At 33.7% G+C, this 24,438-nt stretch overlaps 1 protein-coding gene across 3 annotated transcripts in view; it reads left to right on the forward strand.

The window, feature by feature from the left end:
- The window catches only part of Togaram1 (TOG array regulator of axonemal microtubules 1), an 89,862-nt gene that overhangs the window by 27,757 nt on the left and 37,667 nt on the right, over positions 1-24,438 (forward strand). For all 3 annotated transcript variants that reach the window (XM_046461303.2, XM_046461301.2, XM_046461302.2), the window contains exons 2-7: positions 6,938-7,094; positions 9,660-9,794; positions 13,549-13,857; positions 16,210-16,472; positions 19,103-19,335; positions 21,392-21,492. In XM_046461303.2, the coding sequence (XP_046317259.1) occupies positions 6,938-7,094; positions 9,660-9,794; positions 13,549-13,857; positions 16,210-16,472; positions 19,103-19,335; positions 21,392-21,492 (1,198 nt within the window). The remainder of the gene's footprint in view (positions 1-6,937; positions 7,095-9,659; positions 9,795-13,548; positions 13,858-16,209; positions 16,473-19,102; positions 19,336-21,391; positions 21,493-24,438) is intronic.

The raw sequence follows: 24,438 nt of genomic DNA on the forward strand, positions 1-24,438 counted from the left end.
TTTCTGATTTCCAAGTAATTTTTATTGTCTCAGTGGCCCTTTCTGAAAATCCAACCCATGTCTGTCCGTTCCTTGATCTATTTGTATTGGTGCTGCTATACCTTGTTCTTGTTTTTCTAATCTTTTTCCTTTCCTAAAACCTTGTCTAGTCATAATAGTGGGTGCATTTTGGTTGATGTTATTTGTTAATGTCAAACCTAATTGATCTAGGACATCTCGTCCCCATAAATTTATGGGAAGATGATCCAATACATATGGCTGTATAGTTCCTTCACATCCTTCAGGATCCTTCCAATCTAATACCATTGCACTTCTATGGGGATTAGTCGCCACTCCTTGGCCTCGAAACGTTTGAGTGGCTTGTTGTAATGGCCAATGTTTTGGCCATTCTTGATGAGAGATGATGCTAAGGTCTGCACCTGTATCCAATAGCCCATTAAATTCATGTCCTTGAATATTTAGTTTTAGCATGGGGTGAGAATCTAAATTTAAAGAAAGCATAGCCCAATCTACACCTGTGGAGCCTAATCCCTTGGAACCTCTTTCTACAGTACAACTGGAAAATTTATCATGTAGGCTGGGTATTATTAGTAACTGTGCTATTCTATCTCCTGGTGAAATTACTGATATACCCTTTGGAGAACTGGCTATAATTTTTATTTCACCTTCATAATCGGGATCAATTACCCCAGGACTTATCATAAGTCCTTTTAGAGTAGAAGAGCTGCGTCCCAATAATAAGCCTACTGTTCCTTTGGGAAGAGGTCCTTTTACCCCTGTGGGAATGATTTGAACTCCCATCTCTGGAGTTAGTACTGATCTGGCGGATCATGGTTAAAGGGACAAACAAGCTCTTTCAGGCCCATTTTGCAGGGACACTAAATCCCATTCATGAAGATGAACACTCATAACCTAATTACATCTCAGGGGCACCACCTATTAATATCATCACCATGGGAACAGATTTCAACATACGAATTTTGGGAAGACATATGCATAATGCAAACCATAGCAGAAGCTACCTCTCAATAACATTTACTATGAAGCAGGCATTATTCTAGACACAGAGGTAAAATAATTGGCTTAATATCTCTTAGCTAGTGAGTAGCAGACTGATTTGAACCTAGGTAGAATGGATCCAGAGTTGGTGCTCTTAATCAGTACACTGTCAAATAATGACCTCTTCATTACAACACTTTGAGAAATTGGCAAAGGGTTGATTAATAAGGTGAATTTGTCATATTCCTTGATAAAAGCTAAAACTTTAAGTGTACTGGAGGGCAAAATCTGGCAAGGAAAATAACTTGAACAACAAGAATAAGATAATGGACCACTGAGCCTTGGAGCAAAATATAACATGTTAGTACTGTAATACTGAATAAACAAACATAATATAAGAATAGTCTTATTTAATGGCTGAAGTCGGCTCCCTCTATAGTCTAAGGTAATACATAGGAGGTCACAGTGTTTCCTTTTATGGAGTTCATGTATTCAGCTGTCTTTCATCCTCAGTCACAGACCTGTCCCGTTGTCTGATTTGGGCTGGCCTTTGCCCACACTCTAATTTAACATTTGCAGTCCTCTCTAATCTGATATTTCTGTGTTGTCCACATGTAGAGTTTGTTAGTGACATTAAATAGCAAAAGTGCCTCCCCGCATCATGAATTTTCAATCCATGCTCCTATATCTCATTTCGAAGATAAATAGACCAGTTTGGTTGGAAGAATGGTTTTTGTAGTATAGTTTTTGGGAAGAAAAGATTACAAGAGTGAAGTAGAGGCTAGATTGGAAATCCTTGAATACCAGGCTAAAGAGTTTTGTGTAGTGTTTTGATAGTGATGTGAGATTGCAGGAGGGATGTTTTTGTTTTTGTTTTCTCTCAAGGAGGTGGGATGCTGTTTAAAATCAGTGCTTCAGGAAAATCAATCTCTACCACTGTGAATATTTTGTAAAAGAATCTAGAGATTGAAGATTAGAAGACCAATTAGAAACTTAGTACACTGATTAAGATGTGAGGTGTTGAGTTGTTTTTTTTTTTTAAAGAAAGAGTGAGAGAGAGTGAGAAAGAGGGAGAGAGAGAGAATTTTTTTAATATTTATTTTTTAGTATTTGGCGGACACAACATCTTTGTTTGTATGTGGTGCTGAGGATCGAACCCGGGCCGCACGCATGCCAGGCGAGTGCGCTACCGCTTGAGCCACATCCCCAGCCCCGAGGTGTTGAGTTTTAAGAGGATTAGTAGAGTGTCTCGATTAGACTAAAAAGGGATGGATGCAAAAGACATTTCAAAGGCTACTAGTGATTGTAAGGAAAAAAGGGAAAGAAAAGAGGGCTAGCTATATATTTGATGACTAAATGCATCATAGATTCATGAATATTCATGGAAAGGTCTCAAAGCAAGAAGTTAATTTAGGGGGAAGATAAATTCATGGTGAAGAAAAAAATATTCCAGTTGAGTTAAATACTAGTACTCTTCAAGAGACATGAGAACTAGAGATGCAGCTTCTGGAAGAAATGCGCTGAGAAGTAATTGCTGAAACTGAAAATGGATATGCTCTCTAATTAATGATATGTGGAGTAAGACAAAATGATTAAGACCAAATCTTGGTATACATCCTCATTTAGGGAATACCTACAGGAAATCACCAAAATTGGCAAAGAGAAGGTGGTCCTGAGAACTGAAAGAGAACCAAGAAAGAACAAGGTTCTCAAAATAAAGTGGCAAGAAAGTTTCAAGGAGTGATCAGTACTATTAAATGCATCTCAGAGTATGAAGAAAATAAAAACAGAAAAAGAAGACTTGTTCTTATATATTACATCCTATTGTTTGTAAAATAGATACTTTTAATAATATTGTTTTTTAGTGTCTTGTAAAGTCTTCTGAGTATAGAAGGTTTTATATGCTTACATAGAGAACTTGGAAAATTCAAAGGGCTCTAATAAAAAATTAAAATTTTTCCATAATCCCACTACTAAGAGAGATCTGCTGTCAATATTTTATTACTTGTGTTTCCAGTATTGTTTCAATTTATATATACAGGTATAGATTATTTTTTCCATACGTGAAAGTCTCCCTTTTCCCACTTACTTTGTAGTATACATTTTATACTACAGAGCCATAGTACAGAAACCACATGATATTGTCACCAAACCAGACATGTAGACTAACGGTATAGAATAGAAGACACAGAAACAAACCCTCATAAATATTTAAATCACACTAGACAAAGGCACCAAAAACATACATTGGAGAAAAGATAGCCTCTTCAACAGATGGTGCTAGGAAAACTGGAAATTCATATATAAAAAATAAAATTAAACCCCTATTTGTCACCCTGCGTGAAACTCAACTCAAAGTGGATCAAAGATTTAGGCACCAGAACAGAGCCCCTGCACCTAATAGAAGAAAAAGTAGGCCCATATCTACCATGTTGGCTTAGGAACTGACTTCATTAACAAGACTCCTAAAGGGGCTGGAGATGTGGCTCAAGCAGTAGCACGCTCGCCTGGCATGCGTGTGTCCCGGGTTCGATCCTCAGCACCGCATACAAACAAAGATGTTGTGTCGGCCGAGAACTAAAAAATAAATATTAAAAATTCTCTCTCTCTCTCTCTCTTTAAAAAAAAAAAAAGAACATTTAAAAAAACAACAACAACAAAAAAAAAAAACAAGACTCCTAAAGTGCAAGAAGTAAAATCAAGAATCAGTAAATGGATGGATTCAAACTAAAAAAGCTTCTTCTCAGCAAAGGAAACAATAATGTGAAGAGAGAGCCTATAGAATGTGAGAAAATCTTTACCACATGCACCTCACCTCAGAGCATTAATCTCCAGGATATATAAGGAACTCAAAAAAATCTTAAAACTGGGGTTGGGGATTTGGCTCAAGTGATAGCACGCTCACCTGGCATGCATGAGACACTGGGTTTGATCCTCAGCACCACATTAAAAAAAGTAAAATAAAGGTATAAAAAAAAGACAAATAACCCAATCAATAAATGGGCAAAAGAGCTGAACAGGCACTTCACAGAAGAAGAAATACAGTCGATCAACAAATATATGAAAAAATGTTCATCTCTAGCAATCAGAGAAATACAAATCAAAACTTAGCTGGGCTTGGTGGCGCATGCCTGTAATCCCCAGGAGCTTGGAAGGCTGAGCAAGGAGGATCGAGAATTCAAAGCCAGCCTTGGCAACAGCAAGGTACTAGGTAACTCAGTGAAACCCTGTCTCTAAATAAAATGTAAAATAGGACTGGGGATGTGGCTCAGTGATCAAGCACCCATGAGTTCAATCCCCAATACACCCGCCCCCCAAATAAAAAAGAATACAAGCAACAATAAATGACGATGAAGATATCAGGGAAGGTACACTCATACATTACTGGTGGGACTGCAAATTGGTGTGACCATTATGGAAAGCAGTATGGAGATTCCTCAGGAAACTTTGACCCAGCTATCCCACTCCTTGGTTTATACCCAAAGGACTTAAAAATCAGCATACTACAGTTATGCAGCCACATCAATGTTTATAGCAGCTAAACTCACAATAGCTAAACTATGGAATCAACCGAGGTGCCCTTCAATAGATGCGTGGATAAAGAAAATGTGGTATATATATTCAATGTGGTATAGAATATTACTCAACTTTAAAGAAGAATGAAATTATGGCTTTTGCCAGTAATTGGATGGAGCGATAGAGGTAGAGAATATCATGCTAAGCAAAATAAGCCAGTCTCAAAAAAAAAAAAAAAAAAACGGAATATTTTCTCTGATATGCAGATGCTAATTCACACTAAATGGGGCAGTTAGGGAAGAATAGAGGTACTCTGGATTAGACAGGGGAGTGAAGAGAGGGGAGGGATGGGGAGGTATGAAGAATAGTAGAATGAATCTGACATTATTACTCTGTGTGCATATATGATTACACAACTGGTGTGATTCTACATCATGTACAACCAGAAGAATGAGAAGTTATACTCCATTTATGTATGATGTGTCAAAATGCATTCTGCTATCAATGTCCATGTTGTTTCCAATAAGTAGTAATTCAATTTTCTTTTTAAATTTTTTGAACTGCTTGAAGAATTTGAAAAACTTTTTTTAGTGCTTGTAAAACTTAAGAACATTATGTTAAATGAAATAAGCCCAACTCAGAGAAACAAGTACCACGTTCTCACATGTGTAGAAGTTAAAAAAAAAAAAAAAGTCATTCTGAATGTGTAGTAGGCTGGGAAGACTGGGAAGATAAAGAGAGACTAGATTTGATTAGTGCACACTGTATGCATGGGTTGAAATATCACAGCAAACACCATTGATGTGCATAATTATTTACACATTAATCAAAAAATATTTTTAAAAATGAACTACTCAAAAGCATATCTACTCTCAGTGTTAAGGCTGCTTATTTCAGAGCTAACAACAAACAGAATGTTTAATAACAGAAAATTTAGAAGGTATGGTAAAAACACCTTTCATTCTTATTTCATATTTGATCTATTTAATCAGTAATATTTTGATAGATTTTAAAAGTTGGACATCAGAATGAAGCAAGTTTAGAGTTTGACATTTGACATTAATGCTTTTAGACATTTAAGAGAGTCATCTTTATTAACGGGAAAATAATCTAGATAATAAAATTACAGGGAGACAAAATGTATACCAAGTAATGGACATGCTTTATTAATTTATTAAGGGCACTGTTAACAGCTTTTTTAAAATGATAAGAGTCATATATACTCAATTCTATGTTGATAGACATTTTGTCACAGTTTTTCACTATTATAAACAATCTTTTAATGAATATTGGTATACAGATATTCCTCTATATTTCCCTAAAACAAAAATCTTAAAAATTTAAACAGTAGTAGTATTCAAGTGCCTAAAAAACTTTCAAAGTTTTTTTTCAAATGGATGTATTTTTAATTTTACCATATTTCATTGCTATCTGCTACTCGCAAAGTTCACAAAGAAGCACATTTACAAGGATTTTAGTTCACTGAATGTCTAGATTTGATTGTTTCTGTAATTTCCAGGTACATATATAGATAGTATAATTTTTCAGTTTACTCACTTTTCCGAATGTTTTGTAGCCATGTTGAATGTGAAATGATCCAGAATAATGGGGATTGTCAGTGTGAAGAATTCTGAACACTTGAAACACGTGCTCTTTAATTGTGATTAGATATAACTTCAAAATTGTATCCTGGGACTTTTGTACCTTAAACATCATATGGGGTTTATAAGAAAGGACTTGGAAACCACAAGGTTTCCACAAAAACATATATAAAGAATTATACTGTTTTTTTTTATTTGCTTCTGTGGTGCTGGAGATTGAACCCAGGGCCTCATGTATGCTAAGGACATACTCTATCACTGAACTACACCTTTTAGCCCCTATGTACTTGTTTTTCACCCAAGAGACTTAGAAGAAACTTTCGTAAAGGAACCATGAATAGGTTACCATGTCATTTTTATTACATTTGGTCTACAGAATATGGATAATGAATTTGCTTCAGTGAGAACAGTATAATGGATGCTTGCTTGTTCAGTGACCTTCAGTTTGGCATTTATTGTTTAATGCTCTCAGATGGCATAGTTTAAAAGATTATGCTGCAGAATGAGGTAACTCCATTCTTCATTCAAGTTGTCATTTCACCTTTTTCATCATTTGTGTTCTCTCCTTTCTAGTTGCCAGATACATACTATATGAAAGTAAAGTACAGAAAAGCATTGAAGTGAAGTAGAAAGAAAGAGAAAAAAATTAGCTTTTCTATCCTAGAAAGAAAAGTATTATTATATTACACTGTATATCGATGTTTATTTCTATCACTGTATATTTGATAATATTTTTATTATCTGAATTTCATTGTTGGGTTTAAGTTGTTTTGTCGTATTTTTAAATACATATTTGCTAATTTGTTATTCTGTTCTCATAGTTTTCAGCATATGATCTCATCCCATCTCCAAAATTAAAGCCCTCCCAAGGAATGCCAGTCAATGATGATTTATGTTTTAGCAGAAAAAGAGTATCAAGAAACTTGTTTCAGAATAGTCGGGATTTTAACTCAGATTCTCTTCCTGTGTGTGCTGCTGGTAAGTAAAAGTTGCAGGTGATGAACATATTCAAGTTAAAGACTTCTTTAAAATTCATAGTCCATTTAAGGAGTCAAAGAACTTATAATCTAATAGGAAATTCAGATTCAATAAATATTTATTAAAAATCTGATAAAAATGTTCATTTTGAAATTATTGTTTTGGGCTGGGGATATAGCTCATATGGCATAGTGCTTGCCTCATATGCACAAGGCCATGGAAGAAAGAAAGAAAGAAATTATTGTTCATGAGACCATGAAAGGTTTGTTACTGAATTCTGTTAAGTAACAAAGTAAGACAATATTCACTTAATGAAACATTCACATTTATTGAGTTCTTCTATGTGAGGGACTTTCTAAGTACCAGTGATAGAGCAGTCAACAGGAGAGGAGAAACTTTCTACCTAATAAAGTTGTCATTCTAAATGGAAGACTTGGTAGATTAGATGATGATATATGCTGGATAAAAATAAAACAGAGGGCTGGAATTGAAATTCAGTGGTAGAGCGCTTGCCTAGTGTGTGTGAGGAACTGGGTTTAATCCTCAACACCACATAAAAATAAATAAATAAAGATATTGTGTCTGTCTACAACCAAAAAAAAAAAAAAAACATTTAAAAAATAAAATAAATAAAACAGAGAAGTGGAATATGGACTACTGTTTTAAGTAATACAGTGAAACATAGCCATATTCAGATGAGAATATTTGGGGCAAGCTAATAGATACCAAGAGAGAAGAGTAAATAATTTCAGGAAGAGAGAACAGTTAGTACAGAGTAACTGCATAAGAACATACATGGGACATGCATGAGAAAGATAAAAGAGGCTAGTATGCCTGGAATGAAATGAGTAAGAGGAAGAGAAGTAAAAAATTAAAGAAATAATAGAGGTCCTTAAATATAAGAACCACTGAGCTATTGAATGAACTTTAACTTTTACTCTGAATGAGAGGTATTTTAAAGAAAGAAGTGACATCAGTTGCTTTTTTGTTTTCCAAGCTCATTTTGGATCTCATATTTAAAATAAATGTAATGAGGACACAGGCAAAAATGGAGAACTGATTAAGATTCTCTTGTCATGATCCTGGTTAGAGTTGATGGAAACTTTCACCAGAACTAAAATAGCAATGAACATAGTGAAAGGTGATTAGATTCTAATTATATGTCAGAGGTAAAGTTGACATGATTTGCTGGTAGATTGGATATTGAGTGTGAGGAAGAAGAGTCAAAATGCTTTAAGAATGTTCTACTAGAGCAACTGGAAAGATGTTTAATTGCCTAAGTGTTACAGAAAGTAAATATTGCTATGGTAGTTCAGAGGACATGGTCATTGCCATGGGCTATAAAAGAAGGAAAAGTCATTTATGATTCATGTGGTACAAGCAGTTAGAAGGGAACTATGAGGGACATGAATATTTATATTAGGAATGGACTTGATATTCTGAGAGTTGTATCAAGGCAAGATTCATTTTAGATGATGAAAGATAAATTGGGACACAAGGAACCCTTGAATGCTCAAAAATTTGAACTTATATTTGTAACATTTATATTTATTTTGAACTTATATTTGTAAGCCTTAAGAAGCAATAGAGATTTTCTTTTATTATTAAGAAAAAGAAGCTAGAGTGACAAGGTTGTAAGGAATAAAATCAGGAAAATATGATATTTTGATATAAAAGATAAGGAGAATAGAGAAGAATTTCAAAATTTAGTCTTCAGATAAAAATGAGACATTAGGGTAATCACACTGCTATGATTTTTCCTGTGTATGTTAATAAGCTTGTATTCTTTTTTCTTTCTTTTTTTTTCTTTTTAATGTTTTGTAGTTATAGATGGACAGAATGCTTTATTTTGTTATGTGGTGCTAAGGGGTGAACCCAGTGCCTCACATGTGCTAGGCAAGCACTCTGCCACTGAGCCACAACCCCAGCCCTTGTATTCTTTTTTCTATGAAACAAACAAAAATGGAAATGTGATGACAAAAATGATACCAGTGGGAAGGTAAAACGGTTTAGAAGGTAAAAATATTTATTCAATATCCAAGTTCTATCAGTTTTGGAAATTTTGGACAAAGTTTGGATATGGTATTATTTCTTCTAGGACAATTTATAGACCTTAATGCAATACAGTTCCATAGTATTTTCAAGCAGAAATAAAATGTCTGGATGAGCTTAGGATGTGTTATGTTAAGAAAGAAAGTAGAAGAGTTCTGTGGTAGGAACTTTTTGGGGTAGTAAGCATCCTTAAGATACCAGGAAGAAGGGGAGCCAGGTCTGGAGAAACATTCCATGGTGAGAAAAGGGAGAGAGTAGAAAGAAATTGCCTTTGTGTATTTTCTTCAAAATACCTTTCCTTTCCTTGTTCTTCACCAGTTTGTATTCAGTCCTTTTAAACCCCTGCCATTTCTCAGATTTACCCATACCCAAAGCTATCTGACTTTTTTGTTTGCCTGACTTACTGTACTTGTATTACTATTTTTTTTTCACCAGTATACACCAACATTTGATGTATTCATGGAATAAAGTTTACTTTTACTTTTGTGTTTTTTCCCCACTTTCCTTTAAAAGGTACTACTGGGACTCATCAGACGAATCTTCCTGGGAAATGTGGACAACTTGGATTTTCACAGATATGTGGTAAAACTGGCAGTGTGGATTCTGATTTACAGTTCCTGGGGACAACTAACAGTCATCCAGATAAAGGTATAAGTTCAGATTTATTTGGAAACAAATGATTTATAACTATTTGGAATGATTTCCAACATTAGCTTATGTTACTTTGTGTAATTTTAATCATCACAATAAAAATGTATGTTATATTTTAATAACATTTTTTAATAATACTTATCTAAAATGTTAGCGTTTGTAATCTTGTTATAAATGTGACTGATTAAAATTAAAAGCTTAGGCTGGGCATGGTGGTACATGCCTGTAATCCCAGCAGCTCGGAAGGCTGATACAGGAGGATCGTGAGTTCAAAGCCAACCTCAGCAAAAGCAAGGCGCTAAGCAACTCAGTGAGACCCTGTCTCTAAATAATAAAATACAAAATAGGGCTGGGAATGTGGCTCAATGGTCAAATGCCTCTGAGTTCAACCCCCAGTACTCAAAAATAAAAAATAAAAATAAATAAAAAGCTTAGAAACTTATAATGGAAATGAGCAAGTATCTGAAAATAACACTATTTATTAAATAATACTGTATGAAGACAATTTTTCCACAACAGCTTTAAAATTTAAGGTTATTAGAAATGATTATGTGTACTGTTTGGAATTCTAACTTCCTAACAAGATATTATTTCAACAAAGAAGCAAGATACAGAAGAAAAGGAAGGGTTTGAGACTGGTTGTGTCAGCCACATGAATTTTGAGATTTAATATATTTTAAAGTTTCTTGCTAATTAATACCTTTAACAATTATTCTGTAGAGGTAGGATCAAATTAAATATTTCTAGAAATCTTTTTTTCTTTTTTGGGGTGATTGGGAATCTATTATGACCTACACATATGTTGCGTAAGGTCTCTACCATTTACCTGTTACCCTCAATCCTCAATCCCCATACCCCGGTACTAGGAATTTTACCCAAGGGTACTCTACCATTGAGCCCTTTTTACTTTATAGATTTGAGATTGGGTCTTGCTAAGTTGCCCAAGTTGGCCTTGAACTTGCTGTCCTCCTGCATCAGCCTCCCAAGTAGCTGGAATTAAAGGCATGCACCACTGTGCCCAGCTGAAAATATCTTAATTTTTTGGGGGGGTGAGCGATATCAAGGATTGAATTTGGGACAACAAACCACTGAGCAACATCCCCAGCCCTATTGTTTGTATTTTTATTTAGAAACAGGGTCTTACTGAGTTGCTTAGCACCTCACCATTGCTGAGGCTGGCTTTGAACTCATAATCCTCTCGTCTCAGCCTCCCCAGCCACTGGGAATTACAGGCGTGCACCACCACGCCAACTGAAATATTTTAATTTTTATTGAAACATAGCAATATGTTTCTATATTTGTTATGGAAAAGAAATGATCATTTGAAATCAATAAAGAAGATTTAGTTAATAAAGGACTTCCATTTTAGCTATGTTTCTCACCACCTACCCAAAAGAGCTATATGACTTCTTAAATTTTTTCTTTGTGGTGTTAATTCACAAAATAATAATTTAGTTCATCTTTCTTAATGATATGAGTATTTTCTAAATCTGACTATGAAATATTTCTGAGTCTCCTGATTAGTAGAAGCCAAGAAGATTCACTGTGTTGCTTATCTGTTCCTGTTTAGGCCATCCCTGAATGATACATTACCTCTGAAAATACCTCCACTCTTAGTATATTTTCAGATCTGTGTAATGGCTCTGGTTCTCTGTAACCTCTCAGAATATATATTAGAGCAGGAAGTATAAAGGGATATCCTGTTCTTCTAAGTGTAATAGAATTTAACTTAATAGTTGGCTATATATTAAAAATTCTCTCAGGTCTGCATCATCTCAACTTACGTTCCTTATAGGATCTCTGAAGGACTTGGGGAATGGATGTCAAATCATATACATGTTCTCATCCCAGTTTTAAATGTTGTAGTGCTCCCAATATTGGTGTATGTTGCATGGTATTGAATCTATTTATATACATAAAAAATATCTAAGCCAGGGCCTTAGCACATGCCCGTAATCCCAGTGGCTCAGGAGGCAGAGACAGGAGGATCATGAGTTCAAAGCCAGTTTCAGCAACAGCGAGTTACTAAGCAACTCAGTGAGACCCTGCCTCTAAATAAAATACAAAATAGGGCTAAGGATGTGACTCAGTGGCCTATCCCCAGTACCACCCCCCCTGCAAAAAAAAAAAAAACAAAAAAAAAACTGATGTTTGATTTCTTTGTGAGAAATATTTTTAAATCTCCTAAAATGTATAATAAAACACTGCTTCAAAAGCATCAGAACCTGTTAATAAAGCACTGTAATTGAAATCAGGAAACTGAAATTTTTTATTTTATATGTTAATCTGTAACTACCTAAGTCTGCATTTCCACCCAAATAAGATTTGGTGATGGAAGGAGAGGTCTTAACCATGTCACATGTGAATTAAAAGTTGAATGATATATCTTGATATAGGTTTTCAAAATTATTTGTTTCATTTACAGTATACAGTATAAAGCTAGGTCTCTGTCATGTAAAATCATTTTTAAAACATTAAAGGAAAATTTAAGGGAACCCATAAAAGATTACAAATAGAAATTTGGTTTAGTTGAAGAACAAAAAGAAAATACTAATAAAAGGGAAGAAAAAGTAATAAAGAACATAATAAAGAACACAAAAGAGGGGCTGGGGATATAGCTTAGTCGGTACAGTGCTTGCCTTGCATGTACAAGGCCCTGGGTTCAATCCCTAGCACCACACACATACACAAAAAAAAAAAAGATGGTAGAGGTCTGGGCCTATAGCTCAGTGGTAAAGCACTTGATTAACATGTGTGAGGCACTGAGTTCGATTCTTAGCACCACATTTAAATAAATGAATGATAAAATAAAAGATGGTAGAATTAAAACCAAACATATTAATAATTCTGTAAATATAAATAGATAGGATTAATTATTTTAATTATGGAGATTCGATTATTTGTTTATTTGTTTGTTTGTTGTGCTGCTATAGATTGAACCCAGGGGTATTTTACCACTGAGATACATCCCTAATCCTTTTTATTTTTTATTTTGGGACAGGGTCTTGCTAAGTTGCCCAGGCTAACCTCAAACTTGTGATTCTTCTGCTTCACCCTCCCAAATTGCTGGGATTACAGGTGTGCACCACCACGCATGGCTAGATTTTTACCTTTTATTGAAATGCCATTTTTAAGAGCCACATCTAAAATACATCAGAATAGACTGGGGAAATGTAAAGCATGGAAAAGATATTCAAAGAAAAGCAGGTATAAATTTGTTGTTGATAGGGAGACTATGCACACTAAACCTAAAACCATTTTTAGCACTAGAATATCCTTTTAATGAGAAAAAGAACAATTCCTTAAGAAGATGAAACTTTTCTGTGTGTGTGTGTACGTGATATATACATATGTATATGTGTATATGTATATATAATTTGACAAGAAGAAAATTAATATGCAAAGGTTAGATAATTGTTTTAAAAAATTTTTAGTTATAGGTGGACACAATGTCTTTATTTTACTTTATGTGGTGCTGAGGATCAAACCCAGTGCCTCACACATGCTAGGCAAGTGCTCTACCCCTGAGCCACAACCCCAGCCCCAAAGGTTAGACAATTTTAATAGCATAAGGAAATTTGATATTAGAAGATACAAAATAGTTGAACACAAATTAAGTTAGATCTTTACCTCACACCATATAAAAATACAAATACCAGATGGGTTGAAAATCTTAATGAAAAAAGAAAAAAAACTTTAAACTCTGAGATGTGAATGCATAAATAACATATTTTCTTTTTCTTTGTTACAGTATATGCTAGCCTAAATTTTGGCAGTAAGACCCTGCAAACATTTGGTAGTCAAACAGAGCGTACTTCATCATACTCTGGTCCAAATCCAAATCCAGGAGCCTTCATCCTTCCATCCTATCCTCTCTCATCACCTCGAACTAGTCCAAAGCATACATCTCCTCTTACTGTATCTCCAAAGAAGTCTCAAGATAATCCTGTTAATTTCTCAAATTCCTGGCCTCTTAAAAGCTTTGAAGGATTATCAAAGCCAAGTCCACAGAAAATATTCATCAGCCAAAAACCATCTGACCCTACAAGTAGAAATGATGGTAAAAATCTGTACTTTGTTCAAATTTATTTGTGTGCTTAAATTAGTACTTGATATAAGGTTGTTAGATCTTTAAAAGCTGATAAATTGTTCTCTAAATTAGTCAATATGTAGAAAAATATTTACTAGTGTACTTAAGAAAGATCAAATGTATATAATATAAAATTCAGTTAGAATGATCATATCTTTTCTTATTCTCACTTACAAATTTTTTTTCAAAACCAGGCTATTAATAACAAATAATGTATATTGCCTCAAAGCCTACTAATAAATTTTAGCATTACAAATATAAAATATCATGCATATTATTCACTGTAATTAATGTCATTCATTTTTCAACATTTATTGAATGCTTATAAAATACACTAAAATTATTTTGAATAGTGGTTTTCTTTTAATTGTTAGAAACCAAAACTTTTTTTAGTATTATCCCATTCCAAAATCTTGAAATTAGCATATCAATTCATTCAAGACAAATCTAATCTCAAAAAGTTCTACATGCGGGACTTGGGTTGTGGCTCAGTGAGAGCACTTGCCGGCCATGTGTGAGGTCCTGGGTTCGATCCTCAGCACCACATATAAATAAATAAAGTGAGAAAATCCACTGGCAACTAAAAAATATTAAAACAAACAAAAAAAAAGAGTTCTACATGCTTTTCTGTCTCAAGCCACTGAGGTAAGATGATCTACCTTTAACCCCATAACACTAATGTTCCAGTTTATAACCATAGTCGGTTTATTGCATATTCAGTCAATTGTATCACTTTTTCTTAACACTCAACCTTCATAGCCTTCTATTAATTTCTTTGTCTTCTCTGTAAGATCAAATATTATATTAAAAGTATGTTTAATAAGCCAGGCATTGGGCTGGGGTTGTGGCTTAGCGGTAGAGCGCTCACCTCACATGTGCGAGACCCTGGGTTCGATCCTCAGCACCACATAAAAATAAATAAGTGAAATAAAGGTATTGTGTCCAACTACAACTAAAAAATAAATATTTTTTAAGAAATGAATAAATAAGCCAGGTGTGGTGGTGCATGCCTGTAATCCCAACAGCTTAGGAGGCTGAGACAGGAGGATTGCAAGTTCAAAGCCAACCTCAGTAACTTATCAAGGCAATTTAGCAACACCCTGTCTCAAAATAAAATATAAAAAGGGCTGGAGATGTGTCTCAGAGGTGAAGCGCCCCTGGGTTCAATTGCCAGTACCAAAAAAAAAAGTATGTTTAATAGATCAAATGTATGTATGTAAAATTCAGTTGAAATAATCATTTCTTTTATCTTTTTAAATAATTTTTTTAGTTGTAGATGGATACAATACCTTTGTTTGATAACTTTTTTTTTTTTTATGTGGTGTTGGGGATCAAACCCAGTGCCTCACGCATGCTAGGCAAGTGCTGTACCACTGAGCCACAACCCCAACCCTCATTTCTTTTCTTCTATTGCCATTTCAAAATTCTTTTTCAGAACCAGGCAAATAATAGTGGTTTATAATGAACATGAACAGTATATGTTGCCTAACTTTGGGCTTATGGTGTAGATCACTGTACAGCATTTGTATAGCTTGTGGGAGGCCTTGAATTTGATCCCGAACAACACTGGTGAATCTTTATATAGCTTATTCTCCCCAATGCCCAGTATTACTGATTTATAGACACTAATCATTCAGATATTGCTTATATAATTATATCATACCAAAAAAGCAGCCCTTCTAGCTTATTTTGGACTTGATCATAACAAATACTAGTCATGATGATTTCTGCGATGATAAATAACAATTTAACTTGGTATATGTAACATTTTTATGTAATAAAAAATTTCTGGTGGCTCATTTTTGTTATATTCATAAGGGACACTGATACTTTTATTTCATCTCATTTTATTTATTTTGGTTCCATCCATTTACTGACAAATTCCATAATTTCATTCTTTAGAGCTGAGTATCCATTCATCCGTTGAAGGGCACCTAGGTTGGTTCCATAGCTTGGCTATTGTGAATTGAACTGCTATAAACATTAGTGTGGCTGTGTTACTGTGGTCTGCTGATTTTTTAAAAAAATATTTTTTTAGATGTTGATGGACCTTTTTTTATAATTATTGTTTTTATATGCATTGCTGAGAATCAAATCCAGAATCAAATCAAATCCACATGCTAGGCAAGTGCTCTACCACTGGGCCACAACCCTAGTGCTGTAGTATGCTGATTTTAAGTCCTTTGGGTATAAACCAAGGAGTGGGATAGCTGGGACAAATGGTGATGTGCCTTTTTATTTTTAAACGCTGTATTCCAGATATTTGTGACTATGATGCCTTTTTGTTTCTGGAAAAAAATAAAATACATACTTTTCATGCAGGAGAAAATTCTCAAGAAAAACCTAATCCAGTTCAATTTATACCTGCCTTGGTGAGATCACCATCTTTCCGACGAGGCCTAAGTGGGACGAAGCCTGTCCCTCCCATACCAAGAGGAATAAACCTTTTGCCTGATAAAGCTGATTTAAGCACAGTGGGACATAAAAAGAAGGAACCTGATGACATCTGGAAGAATGAGAAAGACAGTCTTACAATTGATCTTTCGGAATTGAATTTCAGGGATAAAGATTTGGATCAAGAAGAGGTTAGAGCCATATATCATTTTCAATAATTTAAAAAATTTATAATTTCTGTAATGTTATAGTTGCAGGAAAAATATCAGGTACTTTTTTATCCCATATTTATTTTCTTATTTGTAAAAATATTTCATTACTGAAAATGTGAGAATACAGTGAATTATTAGGAAGAAAATTCATTACACCTAGACTACCTCCCAGAATAATTTACTGTTCATACTACTGTATTTCCTACCAAGTACTTTTTCTATGCATACATTACTCCTTTTGCATTAAAATTATGAATAATTACATAGAAATATGTTATTGCACTGGTTATTCTCAATGAACAATTTTTCATATTTCTTTCCTGTTTTTTGAATGAGTAAAATATAAAATATTTCCCTTCACAATCTAATTTCTCCCTCTTCTTCATCAGAGGGAATTACTATTACCATTAATTCATATTTTATGCATTGCTTTAGGTTTTTTTTGTTTGTTTGTTTAATGCTTTTTTAGTTGTAGATGGACACAATACCTTTATTTTTTATTTGTTTTATTTTTATGTGGTGCCAGAGATCGAACCCAATGCCTCACACATAATAGGCAAGTGCTCTACCACAACTCGGGCCCCATCACTGTAGTTTTTATTTATTTATGGTATATTTATGCAATTAATTTTGTCCTATTACTAGTCTTTGGCTATTGCAAACAATATTGCAGTGGACATTCTTGAGCCTCAACTTTGTGCATATGCACAAATTTTTTTATCATTAAATTGAGATTATATTGTATAATCACTTTTTTAAAAACATTTTTTATTTGTTGATAGACCTTTACTTTTTTATTTATTTATATGTGGTGCTGAGAATCAAACCTATATAAACTCCAGATTCATTACATTATGGTTTGTTTGTTTGTTTTTCCCACTGTTCTGCACTGCCATAAGTCCATTAAGTGCATGAGTGCCTCACACATGTCAGGCAAGTGCGCTACCACTGAGCCACAACCCCAGCCCCTGTATATTCACTTTTGAATCCTAGATCAGTCCATTTTTTAAAAATGTTGCCAATATGATACATGGTAATTTTGTCAGAAGGAATATGGTTGCTGTATTTGTTTCAATTCAGAGTAATTTTTGATAGAAGTTTCCTTTTTTTCATTTCACTTTGTCTGATTTCATGTCAAAACATGAAATGGTTTTATATTATATATGTAAACAGAAACTGTTCAGTCATGGCATTTTATAGTATTATTTTAGCCTGCTTTTAAGATGTTTGATGTAAGTTGACTTTAAAAAGAGACATCATGAAACTTTTGGAGTAGAATAGTATTCTTGTGTCACAAAAGAAAGTTTATCAAGCAACTTTTACTTCTATATGCATTTGTATATTGAAATTGATACATTTTAGAGTATTTAATACATATTGATATGTCTTATAGTATTTAAAATACCAAACATTTTCACGTTTATTACTTTGCTTAATCTTAATAGTATCTCTTTGAGTTAAACAAAGCACCATATATTTTTGTTTTATTTGTGTGTGTGTGAGAGTATATGTTTGTGTGTGTGTTTGGTTTTTGGAAGAGGCTCACAGATGTTTTGTGTCTATACTTTGTGGTAGGTCAAAGTGTAAGTCATAGGGCTAGAAGTCCAGGTCACTTAACTCCAGATTCATTACATTATGGTTTGTTTGTTTGTTTTTCCCACTGTTCTGCACTGCCATAAGTCCGTTAAGGTATTTGTTGAACCTGACTTTCAAGTGTGAAAACTTAATAAATTTATGGACATTTTCATTACTTGAAGGCAAATATTTTCATTAAATGTTTAACCTTATGAATTAAAATATAAAAGCAGTTACATACTTCTGTATTCCTTAATTGGTTCAGAGTTCTATTCCCATCCTTAATTTGTTAGTTTCTCATTGTTTCAACCCTACATTTCTAAAAATGTTAGCTTTAGAAGTTATATATCATGATTTGTTCTCTAAACTCTTAACGCTTATTAGCTAGATATAAACATCATACTTTAGAAAACTGCTTACTTGGGCTGGGGATGTGGCTCAAGCGGTAGCATGCTCGCCTGGCATGCGTGCGGCCCGGGTTCGATCCTCAGCACCACATACAAAACAAAGATGTTGTGTCCACCGAAAACTAAAAAATAAAGATTAAAAAATTCTCTCTCTCTCTTAAAAAAAAAAAAAAAAAAAAGAAAGAAAGAAAAGAAAATTGCTTACTTTTTGTTAACCTTCTGGAACTTGTAAGTAGCTACATCAGCATACCAGTTAGCTAAGATTAACTATACCGCTCTGACTTTAACTCAGATATCTACCATCTGATTCAGTGATTTGTTAAGTAATTGAATTAATGCAGTATATTTAGATTTGTGCTAGCTACCAAAAATATCATGGTGAATAATAACTGAGATTCTTCCTCACAAGGAGCTTACAACCTAGTAGGATGTTTTATTAATATTCAAATGATGAACCCTGTGTTTTTATACTGTGTGCATATGTATTAGCATCCATCTCATTAATATGAGATTGAAGGGCATCTACCTAGGTATAATTAATGGAATTTAAAATTTAAGGATAACTATTACTAATATAAGGGGCTCCTATTAATCTCTTGACGTTAATCAGTTTTGTTTTTTTCTTAGATGCAGAGCTCTCTTAGGTCTCTTCGTAATAGTGCAGCTAAGAAAAGAGCAAAACTGACTGGCAGCACTTCTGACATTGAAAGCCCTGATTCTGCAATGAAGCTTGATTTGAACATGGACTCCCCATCTCGATCTTCCTCTCCAAACATCAGCTCTTACAGTGAAAGTGGAGTTTACAGCCAAGAATCATTGACTTCTTCTCTGTCTACGACTCCCCAGGGAAAGAGAATAATGTACATGTTAAACAGTATTCATCTGTGATTTGTGATCTAGACCCCTAACATTATGTTTGGAAAAAAATTTTAAAATCTTTTTCCTTTCTTGTTTTTAAACTTCTTCTAAAATCCAGTGGGAAAGTTTACCTTCAGGACTTTCATTTGGAGTGGGGATGAAAAGGAAACACAATTCCAGCTGTAATCTAGAGTACATAAATTAGTATAGGCTCTATTCCCCAAAGCCCCAGTCGTTCTTCCTAACATGTCTTTTTTTTTTTTTAATGTACACAATAACTTTTATTTATTTTTTTTTATGTGGTGCTGAGGATTGAACCCAGGGCCTTGCACATGCGAGGCGAGTGCTCTACCACTGAGCCACACCCCCAGCCCCATCTTCCTAACATTTATCTTACTATTCTTTTTACTTTAGCTCCCTTCTGGATAATTTTTTTCTTTTGCCAGTTAACGTAAATTACTGTTTTCATTTTAAACTCTGAACCAGTTTCCTCTAATTTGTGGATAAGATCTACCCAGCTGTATCTCACGGTTTTCTTATTTTGTTATTTCCCTTTTCTTATTTCCTCAGGAATTCATACTATAGTTCCCATAGCCCTCTCAGAAGTCTCCCTGCCTGTAGCATTAGTGCTAGAATTAGTCCTGGATATGCACAAAAACAGTAATTTTTTTTTCCAGCATAACAATTGAACCAATTTTTCCATATCATTTCTACAACCTTAAATAGTAATCCTGCCCTGATTTCTGGGCATCTTGGTGATCCTATTGTAAAATTTGAGAGAATGTTTTCTCTTTTTATTTTATACAAAAACCCAGAGTAGAATTGCTACAACATAAGTAGATATATTTTTATATAATACATAATAATTATATAAAATAATATATAATTTTTTTATACATACATAGGTAGATATATATTTTATGTAAGAAAATGCTAAACAGTTTTCCAAAATTCTCGTTTCACATTCTTAAAACATTTTATTTTCCTTTATTTTCTTTTCATTTTAACCTGAATATTGTTTATATACAGCTATTAGAAGTAAATATTTGAAATTAAATTGAATTAAAATTATTTTTACTTCAGTGAACTGGAGTTCTGACAAATATAGGTAGAGATTGCATAATCAAAGAAGAGGTGTGTTTTAATAACTTTAATACAAACAGATACTATTTTTCAGCAATTCATAGATTAAACTGTATTTTTTTAAGATGTATTTTTTAGTTATTGATGGACCTTTATTTTATTTATTTATTTATATGTGGTGCTGAGAATTGAACCCAGTGCCTCACACATGCCAGGCAAGTGCTCAACCACTGAGCCACAACCCCAGCCCCTTAAACTGTATTTTTATGTCCTATTCTTAGAAACTTGTTTTAACTCATGAATTTCTCCTTCACATTTAAAATTTAAATAGCAACATACTTTGTGCTTAGAATTTTTTTTTCTAAGTGGAAATATTTAGCTTTTAGACCTAAAGTGATTCCTTGATCTTCCATGAAGATGAAATTAAATATTGTGTACTCCTACAGTTGCAACATCATGTAAATAATTTGAAACCTATTTGGGAAGAAAAGTTGACTTTATAAAATGGCAGCATTTAGAATTCAGTATTTCCTACATCATCTCAAAGAATTATTCTCTTTAGATATTGAGTTATGTAAGAAGGGAGTTGACCACATCCTCCTTTATGGACTGAATCCCCACCCCCACCCCACCCCCACTCCCTGGGATTGAACCCAGAGGTGCTTAACCATTTTGTCCATCTACAACTACCAAAAAAAAAAAAAATTTTTTTTTTTTTTCTTTTTAATTATAGTGGGATGAGGATGTAGCTCAGTTGGTAGAGTGCTTGCCTCTCATGTACAGGGCCCTGGGTTCAATCCCCAGCACCACACACAAAAAAGGAACAATAACTGGTAGTAGCCATTGGTTTTTATACTTGTTTGCTGCCTAATTATCCAAAAGTTGAATGAGTTAATAAAAGAGTAGAGAATGTGTTATATGAGTATTGAACAACTATAAATCAAATGTTTATGAAATTACTTTGTTTCATTGTAGGTCAGACATATTTCCAACATTTGGATCAAAACCTTGTTCAACAAGACTTTCTTCTGCAAAGAATAAAAACTCTCATACTGCTGAACAAAGCCCCAGTGAAGGTATATATTAATGTTCTATAAATATGATTTATAATATGTATGATTTTTAAATGATGTCAAAAATGATAGCAGGTGTTCTCAGATTTATAATTTTTGTTGTTATCAATTAAGAGTAAATCATTTAAAACTCCTTAAAAGGCTATTTAGGCAAGGGTAAATGTTATATTATTTTTGAAACAAAAATATTTATCTAACTGAATCATTAATTTCTCCCTCTAAGTCCATAGGTACTCCTATGCCTGGCTTCCCTACCCAGACAGTTTAATTTAGTTGTTATGAATTAATACCTGACTGTCAGAATTTTGAAAGCTTTTAGATGATTGTAATGTACAACATAGAGAACCACCAAGCATCACAAAAGACAATTTCCCTTAAAAACAATATTTAGCTAGTTAACTACTAGTTATTACAAGTTAATTTTTTTTTTTTTGCTTTGTTTTATATTTTGTTGTTGTTGTTGTTGTTTATACTTTGGATTGAGCCCAGGGTGCTATACCACTGAGCTACATCCCCAGTCCTTTTTATTTTTTTTTATTTTGAGACAGGGTCTTGCTAAGTTTCCAGGTTGGCATCAAACTTGTATCCTCCTGCCTTAGACTCTCAAGTCACATGGATTCCAGGCATGTACCACTGAACCTGGCTAAATTTACTTTTAAATGCACTTGTGGTTCATGTAGATACATGTGAACTAGGTATTTTCATATGTATATTTTGTTAAGAATTTTGTGAACTAACTTGGAAATCTCTAAATTTTTTTAACATGGTGTCATTTTTTTAAAAATATCTTTTTTAAAAATTCATTTTTATGTGGTGTTGGGGATTGAACCCAGTGCCTCATGTATGCTAGGCAAGCGCACTACCACTGAGCCACGACCCCAAGCCCTGGAAATTTCTAATTTTTATTTTTTTTTAGAACTTTATTTTGTTTATTTTTAAATGTGGTTCTGAGAATCAAATCCAGTGCCTCACATATGCAAGGCAAGCACTCTGCCCCTGAGCCACAACCCCATCCCTCTAATTTTTTATAACATCACTTCTCAGGAAAAAAATTTAGCAATAAGTTATCTATTTGGACTCTGGTCTATCTGGAGTGGGAACTGCATGTGATTTTTTATGATTAATAAAACTGTATTAAATTGTGAATGAATTGTAACAAATTGTGATGTTATTCCTTATAATTACCTTTCTAAAAGCTGTACATGAATATGATCCTTTATTAAAATTTTCAATTTCTTGCCCTTAAATATGTCCTGATTCTATTTCCTCTGATTCCTACTACCATGGCTTTAGTTCACACTTGTTCTCATTCCTTATCTACTTAGCCTCCTAAGTTTTCTCCCTAGTTTCAGTTTAATTCACTTACAGTCCATTCCTCCACATTGTAGAACTGTCTTGACTAACAAAATTCATTCAGGGCCTCTTTCAATGATCTGGTTCCTGCATACCTATCCAGCTCCATTTTTCACTTTCCTCTTTGTATCTTGTGCTCCAGTTAAATCAGACTACCTTCAGTAGTGTTTCCCATCTTTTGTACTTGCACATATTATTTCTTCTGCATGACAACTGGAATCTACATCACACCCTTTACAGCTATGAAAGAAGCTCATTTGTTTTTTTCTGAGAAGCCTTCCCTAATTTATAAACAAGATTAACTATTACCTCTTTTGTGATAACATTTTGCACTAACATCTTTTATAATGGTTTTTCAGTTATTTATTTTTCTTCTACTCTCAGATTCTTGATCCCAAAGACTAGTTCCCTCTGATTACCTACTACAACCTGTCGTAATCATGAATGCCTGACTTAACCAAGTGTGCTTAATTTACTGGTTTGCACAAAGCTAATAGTCAACAAAGAGATAAGTACTCTACACATAAAGTCAGCATGTATGTCGTAAGTCAGTGTATAGGTCTGGAAGACCCCAGCTGAATCCCAAATTGATATTTAATAATAATATTCACATTTTGTGTAAGTAACTTAACTGCTTTGAAACTTTGTTTCCTCATTTTAAATACATTAAAGATCAAAGAGACATCTGATTGCTTTATTGTATCTAATTTGCAAAAATGGAACTATCTTGTAGATAGAAAAGAGTAGATTTAAAACCTGGATTTGATGCTAATTGTAGGACCATGGGATTTGTTTAATAGAGTGATGAGTTCTATAGTACACACTTCTAATGTAGTATTCAGAGTTCCCCAATTTTGCCTAATATTTAGTGTTTTCCAAATTTGTTTAATCTTAGGAATTACCTGGGTTCATATGTAACACATGTATAGATTCTGAGGCCTCATCTCATACCTAATGAATTTATCATCTTGGTTAGAAATCTGCACTTTTAACAAGTAATAGGAATTTCTAGGATCACATTTTACAAACACTGTTGTCATTGAATTCACTATGAGATATTCTTAAATTTAACATTCTCTCAAACTGTTAAATTGTTAATGGTTTAAGATTTTTATCAATTTGGGTTTGTTGTTTACTGTAAACAAATGATTCCTATAAGTTTATTATGGTTCCAGTGGTAAAACATGAAAATAATAATGCTCAGAATAAAGACTATTTGAATATAAAAATGAAAATATCAATTATGTAGAAATCCTAAATCCCGGGGCTGGGGTTGTGGCTCAGCGATAGAGCGCTTGCTTAATACATGCGAGGTGCTGGGGTTTGATCCTCAGCACCACATGAAGATAAATAAATAAAATAAAGGTATTGTGTCCAACTACAACTAAAAAAAAATCCTAAATCCAGTCTGTCTTTACAATAGTGTTTCCATTGAAGGCTTCCACACATATTCTACAACAATTACTCTAAGTTGTGTTAAGATTTTCTGAATGGTGTTATAGTAAATTTTTCCCATACCAATAGTGTTGTCTATTAATAGGAAGCATGTCCACCCAAAACCAGAATCTTTATAAATCTTACTTTATGGACTGTCAA

The sequence above is a fragment of the Marmota monax genome, unplaced genomic scaffold (assembly GCF_021218885.2).
Source record: "Marmota monax isolate L192 unplaced genomic scaffold, Marmota_monax_Labrador192_F-V1.1 WCK01_AAM20220418_F8-fsc00001, whole genome shotgun sequence".
NCBI lineage: Eukaryota > Metazoa > Chordata > Mammalia > Rodentia > Sciuridae > Marmota > Marmota monax.